General features: G+C 37.1%; 2 protein-coding genes across 6 annotated transcripts; one reads left to right on the top strand and one right to left on the bottom strand.

Annotated features, from left to right (window-relative positions):
• The first annotated feature begins 284 nt into the window (after window positions 1-284).
• On the top strand, window positions 285-4,597 carry LOC125869980 (nuclear transcription factor Y subunit C-9-like). 5 transcript variants are annotated; one of them, XM_049550372.1, is made up of 4 exons: window positions 286-400; window positions 1,089-1,140; window positions 3,061-3,134; window positions 3,213-4,597. In XM_049550372.1, the coding sequence occupies exons 3-4, from the start codon at window positions 3,104-3,106 to the stop codon at window positions 3,872-3,874; spliced, it is 693 nt and encodes a 230-aa protein (XP_049406329.1). In that variant the 5' UTR covers window positions 286-400; window positions 1,089-1,140; window positions 3,061-3,103; the 3' UTR covers window positions 3,875-4,597. The 5 variants fall into 5 exon arrangements, with proteins under 5 accessions (XP_049406321.1, XP_049406318.1, XP_049406329.1 ...); XM_049550369.1 differs by having other exon boundaries at window positions 3,054-3,134; XM_049550377.1 differs by lacking the exon at window positions 286-400 and adding an exon at window positions 444-474.
• Window positions 4,598-6,147: 1,550 nt separating this feature from the next.
• On the bottom strand, window positions 6,148-17,147 carry LOC125869960 (ATP-dependent (S)-NAD(P)H-hydrate dehydratase). Its single transcript, XM_049550345.1, has 11 exons — window positions 17,066-17,147; window positions 16,211-16,426; window positions 13,406-13,482; window positions 13,104-13,213; window positions 12,867-12,981; window positions 10,553-10,615; window positions 10,293-10,456; window positions 8,535-8,596; window positions 7,200-7,266; window positions 6,737-6,916; window positions 6,148-6,665 (listed from the first exon to the last, which is right to left on the bottom strand). Exons 2-11 carry the CDS (start codon window positions 16,314-16,316, stop codon window positions 6,641-6,643), a joined length of 969 nt encoding a protein of 322 aa, XP_049406302.1. The 5' UTR covers window positions 16,317-16,426; window positions 17,066-17,147; the 3' UTR covers window positions 6,148-6,640.
• Between the last annotated feature and the right edge of the window lie 235 nt (window positions 17,148-17,382).

Genomic DNA, 17,382 nt, shown 5'->3' with positions numbered 1-17,382 from the left:
AAAAAAACAAAGGTGACGACAAAAGATTTATCACTTTATCATAAAAAAATAAATAAAAAAGTTAGTAAAATTAATTAGGTTTTTCTTTTCTCTTTTCTTTTGTTAAAATATTTTTAACGTAAGCATGATCACAATAAAGTTCAAAAATGAGGGGGCCACGTGGAGAGTTCTAGTCTATAGTAGAAAGACCATAAAAAATGACTTGTGCTTTATTTAGTAGTACCTTAAACAAATAAAGTTGTACCTTTTAACTTTGAATAAGTAGTTAAGTGTTAAGTATTTATTAGCTCTTCACCTGTATTTGGAATCAATATATCAATCATCTACCTGTTTGATTGAACCCTAGCTCTCACTCTCTCTTTCTCTCTCTAAAAAAAGCATAAAAGTTTCAATCTTTCAGGTTCAATTTCTTCTTTTTTTTATCTGCATGTTTATGTTTTTACATATACTGGTTGAATTTTGCTTCTTACTTTGGTGGGTGTTTGATTAAAATGGAGATTTGTAGTTAATTTAGTGAGTTTTTTTTTTGTTGATTTAGCTTTGAAATTTCTTTTTTTATATGAAATCTTAGCTCTTTTCTTCTTTTTTGGGGGTTATTCGGTGGTTTTGATTTGGTTATTGTAGAGATTTATGGTTGATTCTTAGTGGGGGGTTTTCAGTCTGGATTTTGTGGTGATGGGTTGTTTGGTGAATTTTATTGTCAATTAAAATTTTAGTTTTTTCCAGCTTCAATTTTCCATGTGCATGTTTCTATTTTTACATGAATCTTGTTTTTTCTTTTTAAAATTTTAGATAGTTTTTTTGTTGGATTGGATGGAGATTTATGCCTGAGTTTTAGTGAGTTTTTGATCTGGTTGGAATCCCAAGTTTCAATTTTTCAAGTTCAGTTTTGTATCTGCATGTGTCTATCTTTGCAACAATTTTGCTGATTATTGTTTTGTTTTTGCTTTTAGTTGTTAGTTTTTGTCGGTTCCATTTATTTGAGTGGATGTATGGTTGTTTTATTGTTTGTTTTTGGGGTTTTTCAGCTCGATTCTTTTTTCTCAAGGTTATCGCTTGTTTGCTGATTTGTTTTCCCTTGATGTTAGGTAATTTGATTGGAGAGGCGAATCCAGAATTTGGAGCTTCAATCAGTGGGAGGTACTGAGTGTTGCTCTCCTTTCGACCTTTATGTTGATCCATGATCGATCAGTTGTGGGTGTCTTTAGTATTTGAGAAGTGGTCTTGATCTGTGCTTAAAGACACATAAGTTACATGCATGCATGTGTGGGTTTATGTTTTGTGGTGATAGAACTGAAATTGAAAGGGGAGATTTTAGCAGATGCATAGTATGGTTTCTTTTGCTTGTTGATTGAAGTTTGGGGTTAGTCTTATGTTCTTGCATAGACAGGTGCATATAGGGACATGCATGTATATATGTGTTTCTTATCAATGTTTAGAGCTGAAATTTAGTTCAGAGGTTTTTGTGGATGCATAATATGGTTTCTTTTGCTTGTTGATTGAAGTTTAAGGTTTAGTCTTATGCTCTTGTATAGACAGGCACATGCATGTATATTTGTTTTTCTTAATGATGATGTTTAGAGCTGAAATTTAGTTCAGAGGTTTTTGCAGATGCATAAGATGGCATCTTTGTTTGTTAAGCGGTCTTGATAGAGATGCTTCTGTTGCTGTTTCCATGTATGAATCACTAGGAGCATGCAAATGCTTTAAATACACTGTTACGATTAATGTTTTATTCATGGATTGAATTCTATTTTCTGTGTTGTTTTACTTGTGGAAAGCATTTTACTCCCTATGATTTTCTTTGTGCTTTTTATTCCTGACTTAACTACCATCTGGATTCGGAATGACCGGAAAATAACAAAGGTTTTGGATTTTCCTGTTGGTATTTGGATTCTGTGATGATACTAGAATAACAAGATTTCAGATTGCAGAACATTTAGTTACACATTTTCCTGAATAACAAGGAATTGGGATTTGGATTTCCTGACAACAAATTTTGCAGGTTATATCAAATTATCCGTAAAGGTTCCAAAAATGATGCATGATAGACATGTTCTTTATTTGAAAGTAGTGTCTATTATACTTCCAGTTGGGATTTAGTTTGTATCTTGGATTAGACGAAAGTAACAACATTTATCTGGAGTGTAGGAAGATTTTGCGACAATTATGCATGCTCACCACGTGCCTGGGTTGGGAAGAAGCTTCTTTGTTACTACTTCAAACAAGATTTTGATAATAGATACTTTGAACTGATGACTCTGTTAACTCTGTATGAAGTGCATTGTTTTGTAGTTTTTAGTAGTTTCGGTTATACTTTTTCAGCAGCTCTTTTAGGGAGTGATCATGTCATTAAATTGTCTGTTCCTAGGGCTGTAGAGCCTGCTACTTCTTGCACCATGGAAGTGGTCTAATGCTCATTAGTCATTACTATCTTTTGCTTGTTAAGATATTGTCTTCATTGATGTGATCTATGTTATGACATGATGGAGCTTAATGACTTTATTCCTTTTACACTTCTAGGTTTCCTTCTAATAGATTATCTAATATATTTTGCATTGGAATATTTCACGTGCATAGATTCACTGGACTGGATTACTACTTGTGAATCTGCATACCTGTTATGATGGACTGTTTGACTTATTTCTTTCTGTTATTTGGTTGAGATACTTTTCCATGCATACTCTGCATATATTTTTTAAATTGTATGGTCTTCAGTAGCATCTTCTTACTAAGCATCTGATGTTTTCTTTGAAATGCATGAATATATATTATCTTCATGTGATTGATATTCTCAGTATAGAAGTAGCGATCATAGTCAATAGGTGGGTGCAAGTGCAAGCGAGAAGTTAGAAAAGGTGGATATTATTATTATAGTATCATTATGCAGATAACATAATGAGACAATTGAGCTCATAAGTGACATGACTAGTCAGGGCTTCCCTTGACATGATTAAACTGAATGACTAGCGTTTCTTTTGATTTATTTGTTTAGTTTCTAATACTTGAAAGACTTTATTTAAATTCTGAAATTGTTACTTGTTTCTACCTAGCCCACAGCCTAAGGTAGCCTTGAATTCTCCAAAAAGGAATCTTGCTCAAAATGGATCATCATGGAAATGGACAGCCTCCAGGTATTGGAGTCGTTACTAGCTCAGCTCCAATATATGGTGCTCCATACCAAGCTAACCAAATGGCAGGGCCTCCTGCAGTTTCAGCTGGTGCAATTCAATCTCCTCAAGCAGCTGGTCTTTCTGCTTCGTCAGCGCAGATGGCACAACATCAGCTCGCTTATCAACACATTCATCAGCAGCAGCAGCAACAATTGCAGCAACAACTCCAAACTTTCTGGGCAAATCAATATCAAGAAATCGAGCATGTTACTGATTTCAAGAATCATAGCTTGCCATTGGCAAGGATCAAGAAAATCATGAAAGCGGATGAAGATGTTAGGATGATATCTGCTGAAGCACCAGTCGTATTTGCTCGTGCCTGTGAGATGTTCATACTTGAATTGACTCTGCGTGCATGGAACCACACTGAGGAGAACAAAAGGAGGACGCTGCAGAAAAATGATATCGCTGCAGCCATAACAAGGACTGACATATTTGATTTCCTAGTTGATATTGTCCCAAGGGAGGACTTGAAAGATGAGGTGCTTGCAACAATTCCTAGAGGAACGCTTCCTGTTGGAGGCCCAACTGAGGGTCTGCCATTCTATTATGGCATGCCACCACAATCTGCTCAACCGATTGGAGCTCCAGGGATGTACATGGGAAAGCCTGTTGATCAATCACTTTATGCCCAGCAGCCCCGTCCATATATGGCTCAGCCAATTTGGCCCCAGCAGCAACAACCACCCTCAGATTCTTAAGCAGCTCAAAGCTTAGATTACTACAAGGTAAGCATGATGTTATTCCATCACTAAAGTTATCCTGTCATTTGTTCTTTGCCTTTTGTTGATGCTTCACTCCTGCCTAGGCCTCTTAATTTGCTACTGTTATATCTTTTAAATCATGTACTATTCTTATCTACCTGGAACCCTATGCCATGTCGGTTCGGTCAGCCTGTGATTTGTGGTGCAGGAATTGATTAGAATTTGAATCCTTTTTGCTTCCCTTTTGGGGGCTTCCAACCAAGTCGGTAATTGTGTGTGGGTAAGGGTTTTGCTTATCAACCCCGCTTGCAGGGCTTTTCAAGCTTTTTAACTCTATTTGAAGGCTTGGCAAGGGAAATACTATGATGTTGACTTATTTAACGAGTCCAAGATCTCATTAGTAGTCACCCTTTGCATTTCCGTTATTGTAGTTACACGGTTAATTAATCTATTACATGTTACTCCCCAACTGATCCCTGATTTTCATGTCATCTGCAGAATCCAGAAGCTAGGAGCAGTGAGTAGTCTGAGTAGCGAAGTACTGGAGAACACACACTACACTGATATCAGTCTGCATACTTTGAACTTTATTTTATTAATATATATAGACATGAAGCACTAGTTATTAAAAGTTCAGTGTTCCCTTAGTGTAGCTTAAACTTCATACCATGAGCTTGATGTTCTTGGTGATGTTTATGAACAAATATGTTTTTAAGTGTGTGATTTATAAGTAAAAACCTGGTGTAGGTTTCTTATGTGCATAAACTCCCCCCCTCCCCCCTTTTTTTCGGCTCTCTGAACTTTGTGGCTCAACGCTGCTATTCAAATGCAGCTCTTGTGAAGATGAGGGCAAAGCCACTGTCTGATTTTATACGTTTAACTTATCGAAGAGGAGGATAGAAGGGGTACTATAGTACTAGGTTTTAGTTGTTATGTTTATGAGGTGGGGAATGATAGGCTAATCAAATGGTGGTGATAACAAATTTGATTGGATGCTTCAAACTTGGGGGAGAAGCATTACATTGATGGCCTGGACTGGCAAAACTCAAATCCGTTTCGGTTTTTGAAGCGATTTTTACACTTATTTTAGGACAATACTATGACGTCGGACCTGAAACTACTATAATCATGAGTTGAGGATCGGATCCCGAATTGGGAGTTGGGTCCTGGGTTAGGGTTGGGGTCTAGTTCGAGGGCTGAGTTTCGGGTCTTGGGTTAGGAGTTAGTCCCTACCTTGACTTGGGACCTAGTCTTTCTATGCCGACCATGACTAGGGACCCAGCTTCCAACTCGAGCCCCCAATTCATGACCTTGGCGTTTGATTCGAGACTCGATCTTGACTCAGGACTTGACTCCTGCCCCAACCTAGGTTTCGACTAGAGACTTGAGACGGTAACCTCTACCCATGGTCTGACTCGAGACTCGACCCTCTTAACACAACTCCAGACTGATCGGGCCCTCAAACCCAACTCCAACCTTGACCCAACTCTCAAACAAACTCTTGACCCCAACTCTTTCCAAAGACTCGGAACACAAGATCTAACCTCGATTTGGGACTGGATTCCTAATCCTGAGTTAGGTCCTAACTCCTAACCCCGACTTGAGACCCAACCCAATTTGAAATTCGGTTGAGGTCAAATCATTGGTCTCGAGTTAGGGTCGGTGGTGAGGTTAAAAGAGAGGTTTAAAAAATATTTTTTTTACTTTACGTACAGAAGTCATTTTTCTTAATCTAAAAAAATAAGTTTATTTGAAAAACATTTAATTTAAATCATGGAAAAATATTTCCTTTCATACCAAACACACTTGCGGTCCCCATCAAACGGTTGTTTTTCAGACAAAAAGCGAATTCTTGTGTCATTTGCTTGCATGTTAGAGGACAGAGGGTCGTCCATTCTTTGTCACTATGTTAAAAATAATAATAACGGGCTCCCATCTTTCTCAAATCTTGGGTCTATGCAACCTCTTCTTTAATTATTAATTTTAGAAGCAATGATCACTGGACAGCCCTTCACTTGGAAGCAATGATAACTAGACAATATTAATTCATTAATTTAGAGAACTCTTGAAGATAAATTGGAAGAGAGCAACTAATTATGGTTATTTTAAGTGTGTTCAACTCAAATTTATAACTTCATCATAGCAAATTTAGCATAACTGGATCTAAAAATCTGTTTTTCCTTCCTTTTCTCTACAAATAAGAAAAGAAAAGAATAACCAATGGCGTAGAACCAGGAAGAGATTATTGATAAACTAATCCAATAAATTCATTTTAAAAAGAAATTCCTGTATAATTTCTTAACGGAAAAGATTAAACACGAAATGCATTAACGTATGTTGAATGATTGCAGGTTCCTACTCGAGGCAATGGGTCATGGATCACAAGTGTACCATATTTACCGAGAGGCTAGTATGGTACCAGACTATCTAGCAAGCAATGGCATGACCTAGGATTAACATAGTTTAGTTGGAGCTAATAATGTATTCTGAATCTCATCTCCCTCCTTCACTGCTGGATAACACTTAAATCAATGCCCAAAAAAGCAAAAAGCCTATGATTATTTAGTAAATCAGAGAACACACTTAATAACTGCAATATGGAGTCTTTATTCACACCTCAGTCTTATTAGCATCAAAAGAGACTAAGTTTTTCTACTTGTGGTTTCTGTTCTTTTCCCCCCCTTTAGTCTTTTGCCATTGAACTGCTTCTTCAAGTAGAGTAGAAGTGCTGTGCTTCCAAGAAAACCCCCCATTAAGTTTCTACTAGACTGGGCATATTTCCTGCAAACTGAGAAGAGAAAAGTGCAAGTTGGAGCCAATGTTCTCAACACTGAATAAAAGGATGCAAGAAACTCCTACCTTCTTCCCAAGCATTCGATGATATCACCGGTGAGTGTAGACCTTTTCTTGTTGTCAAACGCCATAGATGCTGCGTACCTCAGTAAAGCAGATCCAGCAACGCATCCTAGTATGGTTGGATTCATGCTTACCTCCTCTTTAGCTGCACACTGGCGGGCCCAGGATAGGAACACTGCAACACTGCCCATTTACGTAGCGAGATTAACTAATACAGTTGCATAGAAGAGAGTAAGCAGGGGATGCAAGTTATAGTTGGCCAGAACTGTGAAGTTGCATTCTACTTATGAATATAAATGTATAGAATTCAAATTCTTTTTATGCACTGACAAGAAATATAAATAATACATACGTCTATAGTAATTGTGGAGAACCTGGAGAGTCAGACAAATAACATGTTATAATTATAATTGATTAAACTACACTGAAAATGGTAACCCATATGTATGGTAGAACATATAATTACCTTCCTGAAAGTATGTCACCCTGTCCACCACAGCGCCGTGGAGAACCATAAATACTCACTGCACAAGCTGCATATCACATATCGCTAGTTAGCTTGTGACTTCCAAAAATATTGAAGTAACCATTCCATAAACCTTGCTTCTCTTGAGCTCATCACTTAAGGAGTATATTGTAATCATAGACAACATCTGTTGGTGTTGCGTATCTTTTTTAATTCAAACATAGAAGCTGAAAGATGCATCTAAGCATTTGACGTAATTAGAGTCAGCATTTATACATGCAATACACCAACTATATCCATTCCATCAAACTATAGAAAAAAATGGAAGACAACATATCAATAGTGAAAATGTTGCCTATATCCTTTTAATACTGGGAACTCTAGGATTGATAGTTTGCCCAGGAATTCCTTAAAATAAAGCACAGTGAATGGTGCATCATCCTCAATAAACAAATCTAGCGCTGCAAAGTTCAGATAATGACCCATCACATAGGTATAGAGCACAATACTAGATGCAATTTTCTTCATATGAAGATGTGATGTTGCAAATACGCCAGAAGCACTAAAAGCAGCATAATAGATCTGTAACAACCCAACATCAAACTCAAGCCACTATTGAAGGATGGTTTTTTCTAATAATAGCCTTAGTAAACAGCATTCAACATTGAAACTTAAATTGGTCCCTGAGTTCATCTTTTCTCAAAATTTTCCTAGGCTCCGTAAGCCATATCTTTTTTTTCAACACAATAAACTTAGGCTAGAAGATTGTGAAAAGGCTGTCTTATGAGTACAAGTAATTTTAAAATAATCTCATAGAAGAAGTGGGGCCTAACCATGTACCCAACCTTATGGTTAAATGTTCTTCCCCAGAATCTAAGGCACTTTAGAAAGTAATGGAAAAACTTCATCTGTTTCTAACCTGATGCTTCATTTCAAATCAAAATGGAAAAGAAATATCCAATACTACTGAAAATCTTTTTAAAATATGCTTACATTGACTGAGCATCAGTTTATTAGCATGTCCGAGTAGTTACTTTCACAATAAAGATTCAGATTTACAGCTTGAAAGTCCCTATAAAAATATAAGTCCTACATGATCATTTCCTCATATTAGTATAAGTCTCATAACTGAGTTAAGTAGAAAATAGACTAGATATTCTCCTCCTCTGAATAATGAAAGCAGGAGTCTCAACTTTTTGCGCATCATGAAAATATGCAGGTGGAACTCATACCGGAAGCACAAAAGGCTTGTTCATCCACCAGCAAATTACTGATCTATGCAATCCAAATGATTAAATCATCTGCAAAAGGCCATTAACAAAGAAAAATCACTACCTGTTTTACCATCGCTGACAAAGTCCGATTTCCCTTTCCGCAAGATTGTAACACCACCAATCCTGATCAAACAAATATGTTACCCATTACAACACTAGTAATAAAAGTGATAAATCCAATGAGATGAATCTTGACAGCTATAAACTGGCAAAGAGAAAGATAGTTACATGTACATCCTCATAAATCAGATCCAAACTAGAGGAAAATGCTATAGTGGTTGCAGACCTCTCAACCGTGTATTTATAAATCTGAATTGCTTTACTTTTTTATAACCAAGAAATGCCAGACACCAGCGGCACACGGTTTGAAACTCGGTTGATATTGGGCCACCCCTCTAACCTCCTCCACTTAAATATTAAGTTTTTGTTTGTGACAGGGCTAGAACCCATAACGTGCGCATAACCCACATGTCGCGCATTGCACTCTTACCACTAGACCAAAATCCTAGGGTCTCCAATGGCTTTACTTTTTGAGACTCCACTATAGTCTGTTACACATTTGCAAAATCAGCAAAAATCTAGCAGGATAATATCAAGAGTTTATCTTTTACAAGATAAATCTCAAGTTTCTACGACCCAATTTTCTTTTCTGGGGATAATGATATACCCAGACCACAACTCGACTAATCCACCTGATCATCCTAAATGTTGTTGTTTGAACCTGGATCTCTGAGTTGGTAATCTTATTTCCCAACCAATTCTTATACCCCTGTGAATAAACCCAGAGTTATATGATATATATCCTATTTCACACACCAACCTGAAACAAAGTTACTAGGAGGTGCATTGTCATCTCTTCCTCAAGGGAGGGGAAAATCCGAGAGTCGGCTGGGGCCATTTTATGCTTTTGGTCTACCCTCATTGCCTGACAAGCATGAGAAGTCACTTCCACTTCTTCTCAAGCAAGGGTCGGTAAGTTCTTCAGCAGGCTTCCTCTATAGTCTATTAAACATATAATGTCATCTTTTGTACTCTAAAAGAGTTGAAGATTTGTAAGGTATAAAATATGTCTCGACACACAGCTTTTTAACATATAACCATGAATTTGAAGGAACAGAATAATTGGCAGACTGTTCTTAAACAGAAAGAATCTTTTTTACAAGATAAATCTCAAGTTTCTAGAACCCAGCTTTTTTCCTGTGGATAATGGTATATCCAGACCAACTTATGCACAGCTCGACTAATCCACTAACAGCCACCTGACAAAAGCAAATAGATCATCCTAAATGTTGTCATTTGAACCTAGATCTCCGAGTTGGTAATCTTATTTCTCAACTACTTGTCATATCCCTGTGAATAAACTCAGAGTTATATGATATAAATCCTATTTCACACACCAACCTGAAAAGAAGTTACTAGGAGGTGCATAAGTCATTTCTTCCTCAAGGGAGGGAAAATTTGAAAAGGCGGCTGGGGCGATTTTATGCTTTTGGTCTACCCTCATTGCCTGACAAGCATGAGAAGTCACCTCCACTTTTTCTTAAGCAAGAGTCAGTAAGTTCTTCACCAGGCTTCCTCTTTATTCTATTAAACATATAATGCCATCTTTTACACTCTAGTGGAGTAGTAGTTTTGTACGGTATAAACTAGGTCTTGACACACAGCTTTTAACATATAACCATGACCTTGAAGGAACAGAATAATTGGCAGGCAATACTTAAAGATCATGTAACTTTGGATGTCTACTAAATCATTGTCACTAGCAAATTTAAGAGGACAAACAGCAGGCAAAGATGAGATTATGGATTAAAAAGCTCACCCTTTTGCAAGAGACAACAACTGATCGGTTCCATTTTCGTCATTTACCTCAGAATTTAGTACTTTCTGAACAAGCCGTTTATACTCATTCACATTTGGAGTCAGCACCGCTAAGGGATAACCACTAACCAGCTCAAGACAATTAGTCACGAGATAAAGCCCATCCTGATAAAACAAAGACCACCGGATGGCGTATCAAGAGAGTAACGCCATATGGAATATCTCAGAGAATTAGCTCACAATATATCAGTGTCATCATACCCCATCTATAACCATTGGGACATTGCGCTCTCTTGCATGCTTCATGATATTACTTACACAATCCTGGAAGAATATACATGTAATTAAAATCCAGTTGTACCAAAAGAACCCACAAAAGAAAGTGAAAGCATAAAAGGAGGAGAAAAGGGAGATTTTCTGCACATATATTTGAAGTATCATGGGTCTTTAAGAGCCTATTTGGATGGACTTATAGCTTATGACTTGTAAGCCAAAAGTCATGAGCTAGGATTTCCAACTTATGACTTTTGGCTTAAAAACAAATGCTTAAAAGTACTTTTTTATATTACCCAAACACTACAAAAGTACTTCAGAGGCATTTTGACATAAAAACACCTAAAACAAGCAAATCCAAACGGGCTCTAATTCAAGGCAATGGCGAGATTGATGACGATGTCATGCATCATAATGGTGTGAGGTGGGTGAAATGGAGGCTCGCCTCCGGGTGCCGTCTGATAAGAATGTACTACAAAAACTTAAATGTAAGTTCTACAGAGTAGTGGTTAGGCCGACTATGTTGTATGGGGAGTGTTAGCCAGTTAAGAACTTTCATGTTCAAAAGATGAGAGCGACAGAAATGAAGATGTTGAGGTGGATGTATGGGCATATTAAGAGAGATAAGATTAGGAATGAAGATATCTGGAACAAGGTGGGACTTGGGAGTGGCCTCTGTGGTGGACAAGATGGGAGAAGCGAGACTGAGATGGTTTAGGCATGTGAAGAGGAGATACACAGATGCTCCAGTGAAGAGGTGTGAGAGGTTGGTTGTGGTGGGTTCGAAGAGAAGTAGAGGTAAGCCACAAAAGTATTGTGGAGAGGTGATTAGACAGGACATGGCGCATCTTCAACTTATCAAGGAATGACCTTAGATAGGAGATTATGGAGGTCGCAAATTAGGATAGAAGGTTAGTAGGTAGTTGAGCATTGTCTCGCTTTCCCAATGGAATAAGCTTGGTTGTAGTTTGGAGCACTATACCTGTTTCCCCGCTCATACCAGTAGTAGTAGCATTTTCCTCATAGTTGCATGTCCTATGAATTTTGTTACTCCTCGTCATTACTTGTGCTTTGGTTATCGCATTATTTGGTTATCGTTATTCCTCCTTGTTTTCTGAATATTATGTTATGCTTTCCCTATTGTTTGCTATGTACACTTTACTTCTATATTTTTCTTTTTAACTAACATGATTTGCGTTACTCAAGCCGAGTGTCTTTCGAAAACAACCTCTCTACCTCCACAAAGGTAGGGGAAGGTATGCATACACTTTACCCTCCCAGACCACGGCTATGGGATTACCCCGGGTATGTTGTTGTTGTTGTATATAGTTCCATCTAATGCAAGAAATTTCTGAAATGATACTTACTGGTAGCATTAATGGTATCTTACTTAGGCCTTAGGTGGCCCATTTTTTAATTATTTTTTGGTAGCATAAAAGCTTAAAAGTGGTGAGTTACTCTTAACTGTATCGGAGTGCACAGGACAAATTAGATGAATTTGGATCACAAGCATATTTTGGGTCCACAGAAACCAAATAAATTGTGAGGGCTTTAAATAGTTGCTCCAACTCATGTTCAATGATAATCATGTTTTCTTTCAGGACATAATGGCATAATACATAAAACTGATATATTTGTATGTTTCTAAAATTCCAACTTTTCATGATCATGTACTACCCTTAATATTCCTGGACCCACAAAGTTACATAGACTTTCAATATTTTACCTTGCAATGATATTTGTTTAAGGCAAACAGAGAATTGAAACAAACCAGATTGATATTTACAAAAGACATACATTTGCCTTTTCAAGTAGTAGTTATTCATATCAGCTAAAGAGAAGGCCAGGAAATAGGAAAATGTGACAAATGACACCAAGAAGTCAGTTTTTCCTTGTGTACAGAAGACCAGAATCCCCTACCATGACAGTATTGCCAAATATTTGCCTTTAGCTAGATGAACACAAAGATAGGCTCATTACGAAGATGAAGTCACTGGTTTCTCATTATTGGAAAAACAAAGAGAGTGAACCATTTATGCAGTAGAAAGGACAGATTCAGTCAGAGAAGTGAGTAAACATTAAGCATACTCGAGATCATGATGTTTGGAACAGAGCAACGGAGTAGCATTTGTTATAGTTAGCAGCATTTGACAGCAAATAAGCATTAAATTAATTTTAAACCTCCCAAAATTAGGCGAATGAGTGATTAAAACAAAGTATTTGTGGCAACTGAACACTATGAACACACAACCATCACTTCATCAGGTGTAAGGCTAGAAGGTCTTGAGTTAAAAAAGCACACCAGGAGAAACGGATCTCTTCCAAGGCCTGGACCAACAACAAGACAATCAAACCTCTCCATCCACTTCTCAACCTCAGCAATCACTTTAGCTGATATGGAACTTTTCTCCTCACTCCTGGAAGAATCCTTTGGTCAATGTCAGCACCCTCATAATTAAATTTATGATGCTTCAATTATGGAAACTAAAAAAACACGCTAAGAATGTGCACTTAGAGTAATTTCGTAACAAAGACTCACCTGATACTGTAGGACTCTTCTAAAATAGGGTGCACAATTAACTCAGGACTATAGCTTTTTATTACAGGAGCAGCATCTTTAGTACAGAATACATGAGATAAATCTGCACCCTGTCAAACAGGCGAATACCCATGTCATAAAAGGTCTCTGATATAATTGCATAATCAAACATTTGAGTTGTAGTAAATTTAAATAATTTGATACTGAAAAAGGATGTTTTATTTTCCACTGGGACGGTGTGGGGAGTGAGGAGGAGAAGAGAGAATTTGACGAAAAGTAAAGAAGCCATGTAAAGAACTAACAATCTTTAAGGCTGAAATTGCAGAGAAGTAGGGTGCACCAGTGTATTCTCGACAGCCACCAACAACAGCTATCTTCCCTGATTGGGAAACAGAGCTCAGAATTTAGCAAAAGCACCATAAAGGGAACATCATAGGCAGAAAAGTTCAAATTTTTGTGAAGCTCAATGATCAAAGTCATGCTTCTTTCTGTTAAAAATGCCATTACTCAGAAAATTTTCAGACACACAAAACAGGAAAACATAAGCGACACAGTTCAATTCTGATGGGCACTATATTAGCCATACAAATTTTTGTTAATCTTATCTTTTCTGGTATTTCCAAACATCAAAATTCATAAAACTATGAAGTAGTCATAGAATGTATAAAGTTTACACCTTTCTCTAAAGATAATGGGAGGGGATAAAGTGAGAATACTACATTTTGATACACAAAGATCAGTTAAAATGGCAATCATCAATGAACTTCGTCTGATAAAATAGATACATATTTATGTGTCAAAACTCACTCTGTAAATATAGAAACTCAATAAAGTTCTGTTACAACTCGAGCTGAGATCAAACTTTATTTCTTACTTCTACAAAGGAATTGAGGCATAAAGGGTACACCTGAAGGTCCAAGGCATTGCCTCAAACCTCCAGCTGTTGCAGAGATTCAACAACATACACAGTGTAATCCCAAAAGTGGGATCTGAGGCAGTTGTTGCAGAGATAAAGACTTCAAATTCATCAAAAGACTAAATGCAATTTGGTACAAGTTGCCTCGAGCTGAGACCAGATCGGATATTGAAATTGGATGGAATTCACCAAATAGCATAAATAAAGAAAACGCAAATAATTGTGACAGACCAAAATCTATAAAGGACTTGATTAATTGTATTACTCAGCATAAAAAACTTTCAGCAAAGTTCAGTAGCATCAAAATACTGGAGAGAAATTGACACTCCAAATTTTTGGAAACAGAACCTGGGGCAAATTCTTCCCCTTTCTTAAGTCCAAATAGAACTCATGGTTACTCCCCAAGGACCCCAGCTAATATAATCAAATTAATATGACAAGAATTATGTTTTAATTGATAAATAGAAGTATTAAAACATAGTTAAATAAATAAAAGTGTTCCCTCCTAACTATTTAAAATTTTAAAGGGAGAGAATTCTCAATACAACCAAAGCAACCAAGAAGAAAGAATCACACGAAGAAAATAACAAAAAGACCAGTTCAAACTTTCAAATGAAGCATTTCACACAATTCAACATGCTATTGGAGCCGGAAAAGGTTATGAATTTGAGTCGTCCTGCCACCAATTATAAAGGATATCCATGTTTTGGCCGACTAAAAAAAATATAACATACTCGGTGTAATCCCAATATACCACAGGTGAGGCCGTGAGGTCAGGGTAGAATGTATGCAGACCTTAACCCTACCTCTTGGAAGAAGAGAGGTTGTTTTTGGAAGACCCCTAGCACAGGTAATGCATATCAAAAACATACAGAAGTAAAGAAGACATAACAAATGTTAGAGGAAGCATTACACGACATTCATTAAAAAGAACAGTAACAACAACAAAATAATGCGATAACCAAAGCACAAGAAATAATCGGTAGTAACAAAAATCGAGGGACAAGAAAATACATGAATACTACCAATACTACCAGTATTAAAGGAGAATCAGGTATGTGCACCAAGCCTATCTCACTGTAAAGTGAGACAACACTCAGTACCTACTAGCCTTCTATTATAATCTGTGACCTTTATATCCGCCTACCTAAGGTTGTGACCTCAGTAAGCTAAAGATGTGCCATATATCCTATCTAATCACCTCTGTTCAATACATCTTATGTCAACCTCTATATCTTCTTACACCCACCAGTGCCAACCTCTCACACCACCTCATTGGGGCCTCCACGCCTCTCTACTTCACATACCTGAACTATCTCAATCTCACTTTCTCATGGTGTCTACCACGAGGTCAGTTCTATCTTGCCTTGATTCTTCATTTCTAATCTTTATCTCCTAGTATATCCACATATTCCCCTCAGCATCCTCATTTGTGCAACCCTTGTCATTTGGACATGAGAGCACTTAACTGGATAACACTCAGCCCATACAACATAGTTGACTTAAGCACCACTATATAGAACTTACCTTTAAGTTGAAGTGGCCTTCTTATCACACAGGCCCCCATGCGAGACTCCATTTCTTCCATCCCCCATCTATACGATGTGTGACATCATCATTGATCTCTCCATTTCCTTAGATTAAAGACCAAGGATTCTTGAAACTTTCTTTCCTGAGGACGGCCTATGTGCCAAGCCTCACTTCCATGGCAGCCTTACGCGTTACGACACTACACTTGCACTCCAAGTATTCAGTTTTGGTCCTGCGCCTAAACCACAATATTTTAGACTCCAAGGTTTGCCTCCAAACCTCCAGCCTAGCGTTAACTCCATCCCGGGTCCCGTTAATCTGTACTATGTCATCTATAAATAACATGCACCATTGCACCTCACATTGGATATGACGTTTCAATTCATCTATCACCAAGGCAAACAGAAACAGACTCAGCGCTGACCAGTGACCCCTGGATCAACCCCATCACGACTGGAAAGAGCTCTGAGTATCCTCCCACTATCCTCACCCAGGTCTTAGCTCCATCATACGCCAACAAAAAGGAATATGACCCACAAATAAGGGTGCATGTAAAGACATCACTAAATAAATAAAAGTGTTAACTCTCTAATGCTTTAAACATATAGATCCAGGGTAAGCATTTCAATACAAATTAATAGGAGTCAAAAAGAAGTTTTACCCGCTTGGCCTTTATGCTTAGTTGATTCAAGACCCGGAATTATTGATCTCAAAATGCTGACAGAGTCGGCCTCCAAGCTTGGCCCACTACTCATTACAGATTGCATTCTAATACTCTGAAAATTGAAGTTTTTCTTCTTAGTAGAACCTCCCAAACACCTTATCAAGAACTGCTGCCTCCTGCTGACAGCCGCAGAGTAAGCCAGCTTTAAGTTATCTGCCGGTGGAAGATTAATTAATCTCAAATCATCAAGAGGTAATATTCATTTATGGAATATGCAAGCCAAAGATATATCATCTTTGCGGGATTAAACCCCAAATTATTTGGAAGCAAAAATTTTTAAAAATGAGATTATGTAAGTAAATTTTCTTGCAACTATTGCAATGGCGCTATTTTTCTTCTTCCTAATTATCATTTACATAGAAACACCGCCAAAACCATTAATTTTGACCAAATTGAAAGAAACTTGACTTCTGAAGTTATTACTCAAAATTGACGAAATAAAATGAAGATTCCAGTTTGATTTCTTGAAATAAATGTAGTAGACTAGAATTTGTAATGCTGTAAGTTAAGACAGATATATACTACTTATTATATCAATCAACTACGCCAATCCAGACTAGCTGGTATCAGCTATACAATTTTTCTATATCCATTCCGCTCTATTCGGGACCATTTTACTCCAATACAAAGAAATATGCATCTTCCACTGAGAAATTTCGAATCATATACGCATTGGCAAAACCAAAGCTTACCCTTATCAGTCACTAATGGCAACCGATAGCTGAAATTGATTACTTACAAGTGAAAGATTGAGAATTGATGGAAACTACGAAATGGGTTATGCATACTTACCTCTGATGAATTATCGGAGAGGATGAAGATGACCAATTTTCTACACTTCAGCACAAGTGTTCTTGTGTTGGCTCTCTGGAAAGATATAAGACTTCTATTTTGCCCCTCTAAAATTCTTATTGGGAGATATTGCACCCTTCAATCTTTTTATTGTTAAATCGAAATTTTATTTTATTTTTTTTGGATATCAAATTTTATTTTTGAAATAAATGAATTTGGGATTGTATCAGTAAGACAGATTTTAGGATATTCAAAAATCAAAAATTGTATACATATTACTTAGTCCTAGTATTATAAATACTAATAAGTTGAAATTT

This window comes from Solanum stenotomum, chromosome 1 (genome assembly GCF_019186545.1).
Source record: "Solanum stenotomum isolate F172 chromosome 1, ASM1918654v1, whole genome shotgun sequence".
NCBI lineage: Eukaryota > Viridiplantae > Streptophyta > Magnoliopsida > Solanales > Solanaceae > Solanum > Solanum stenotomum.
The sequence above is the reverse complement of the archived record's forward strand: the minus strand, read 5'-3'. Positions and strand labels throughout refer to the sequence as shown.

Excerpts from the sequence above, each read along its gene's own strand:
- LOC125869980 (XM_049550364.1), top strand. The coding sequence starts at position 3,104 with ATGGATCATCATGGAAATGGACAGCCTCCAGGTATTGGAGTCGTTACT.
- LOC125869960 (XM_049550345.1), bottom strand. The coding sequence starts at position 16,316 with ATGCAATCTGTAATGAGTAGTGGGCCAAGCTTGGAGGCCGACTCTGTC. Across the intron at positions 10,616-12,866 it reads GAAGAGATCCGTTTCTCCTG|GATTGTGTAAGTAATATCAT; the intron begins GTGTGCTTTTTT and ends ATATTCTTCCAG. Across the intron at positions 8,597-10,292 it reads TTGTTGTCTCTTGCAAAAGG|GATTGGTGGTGTTACAATCT; the intron begins GTGAGCTTTTTA and ends TTGTTTGATCAG.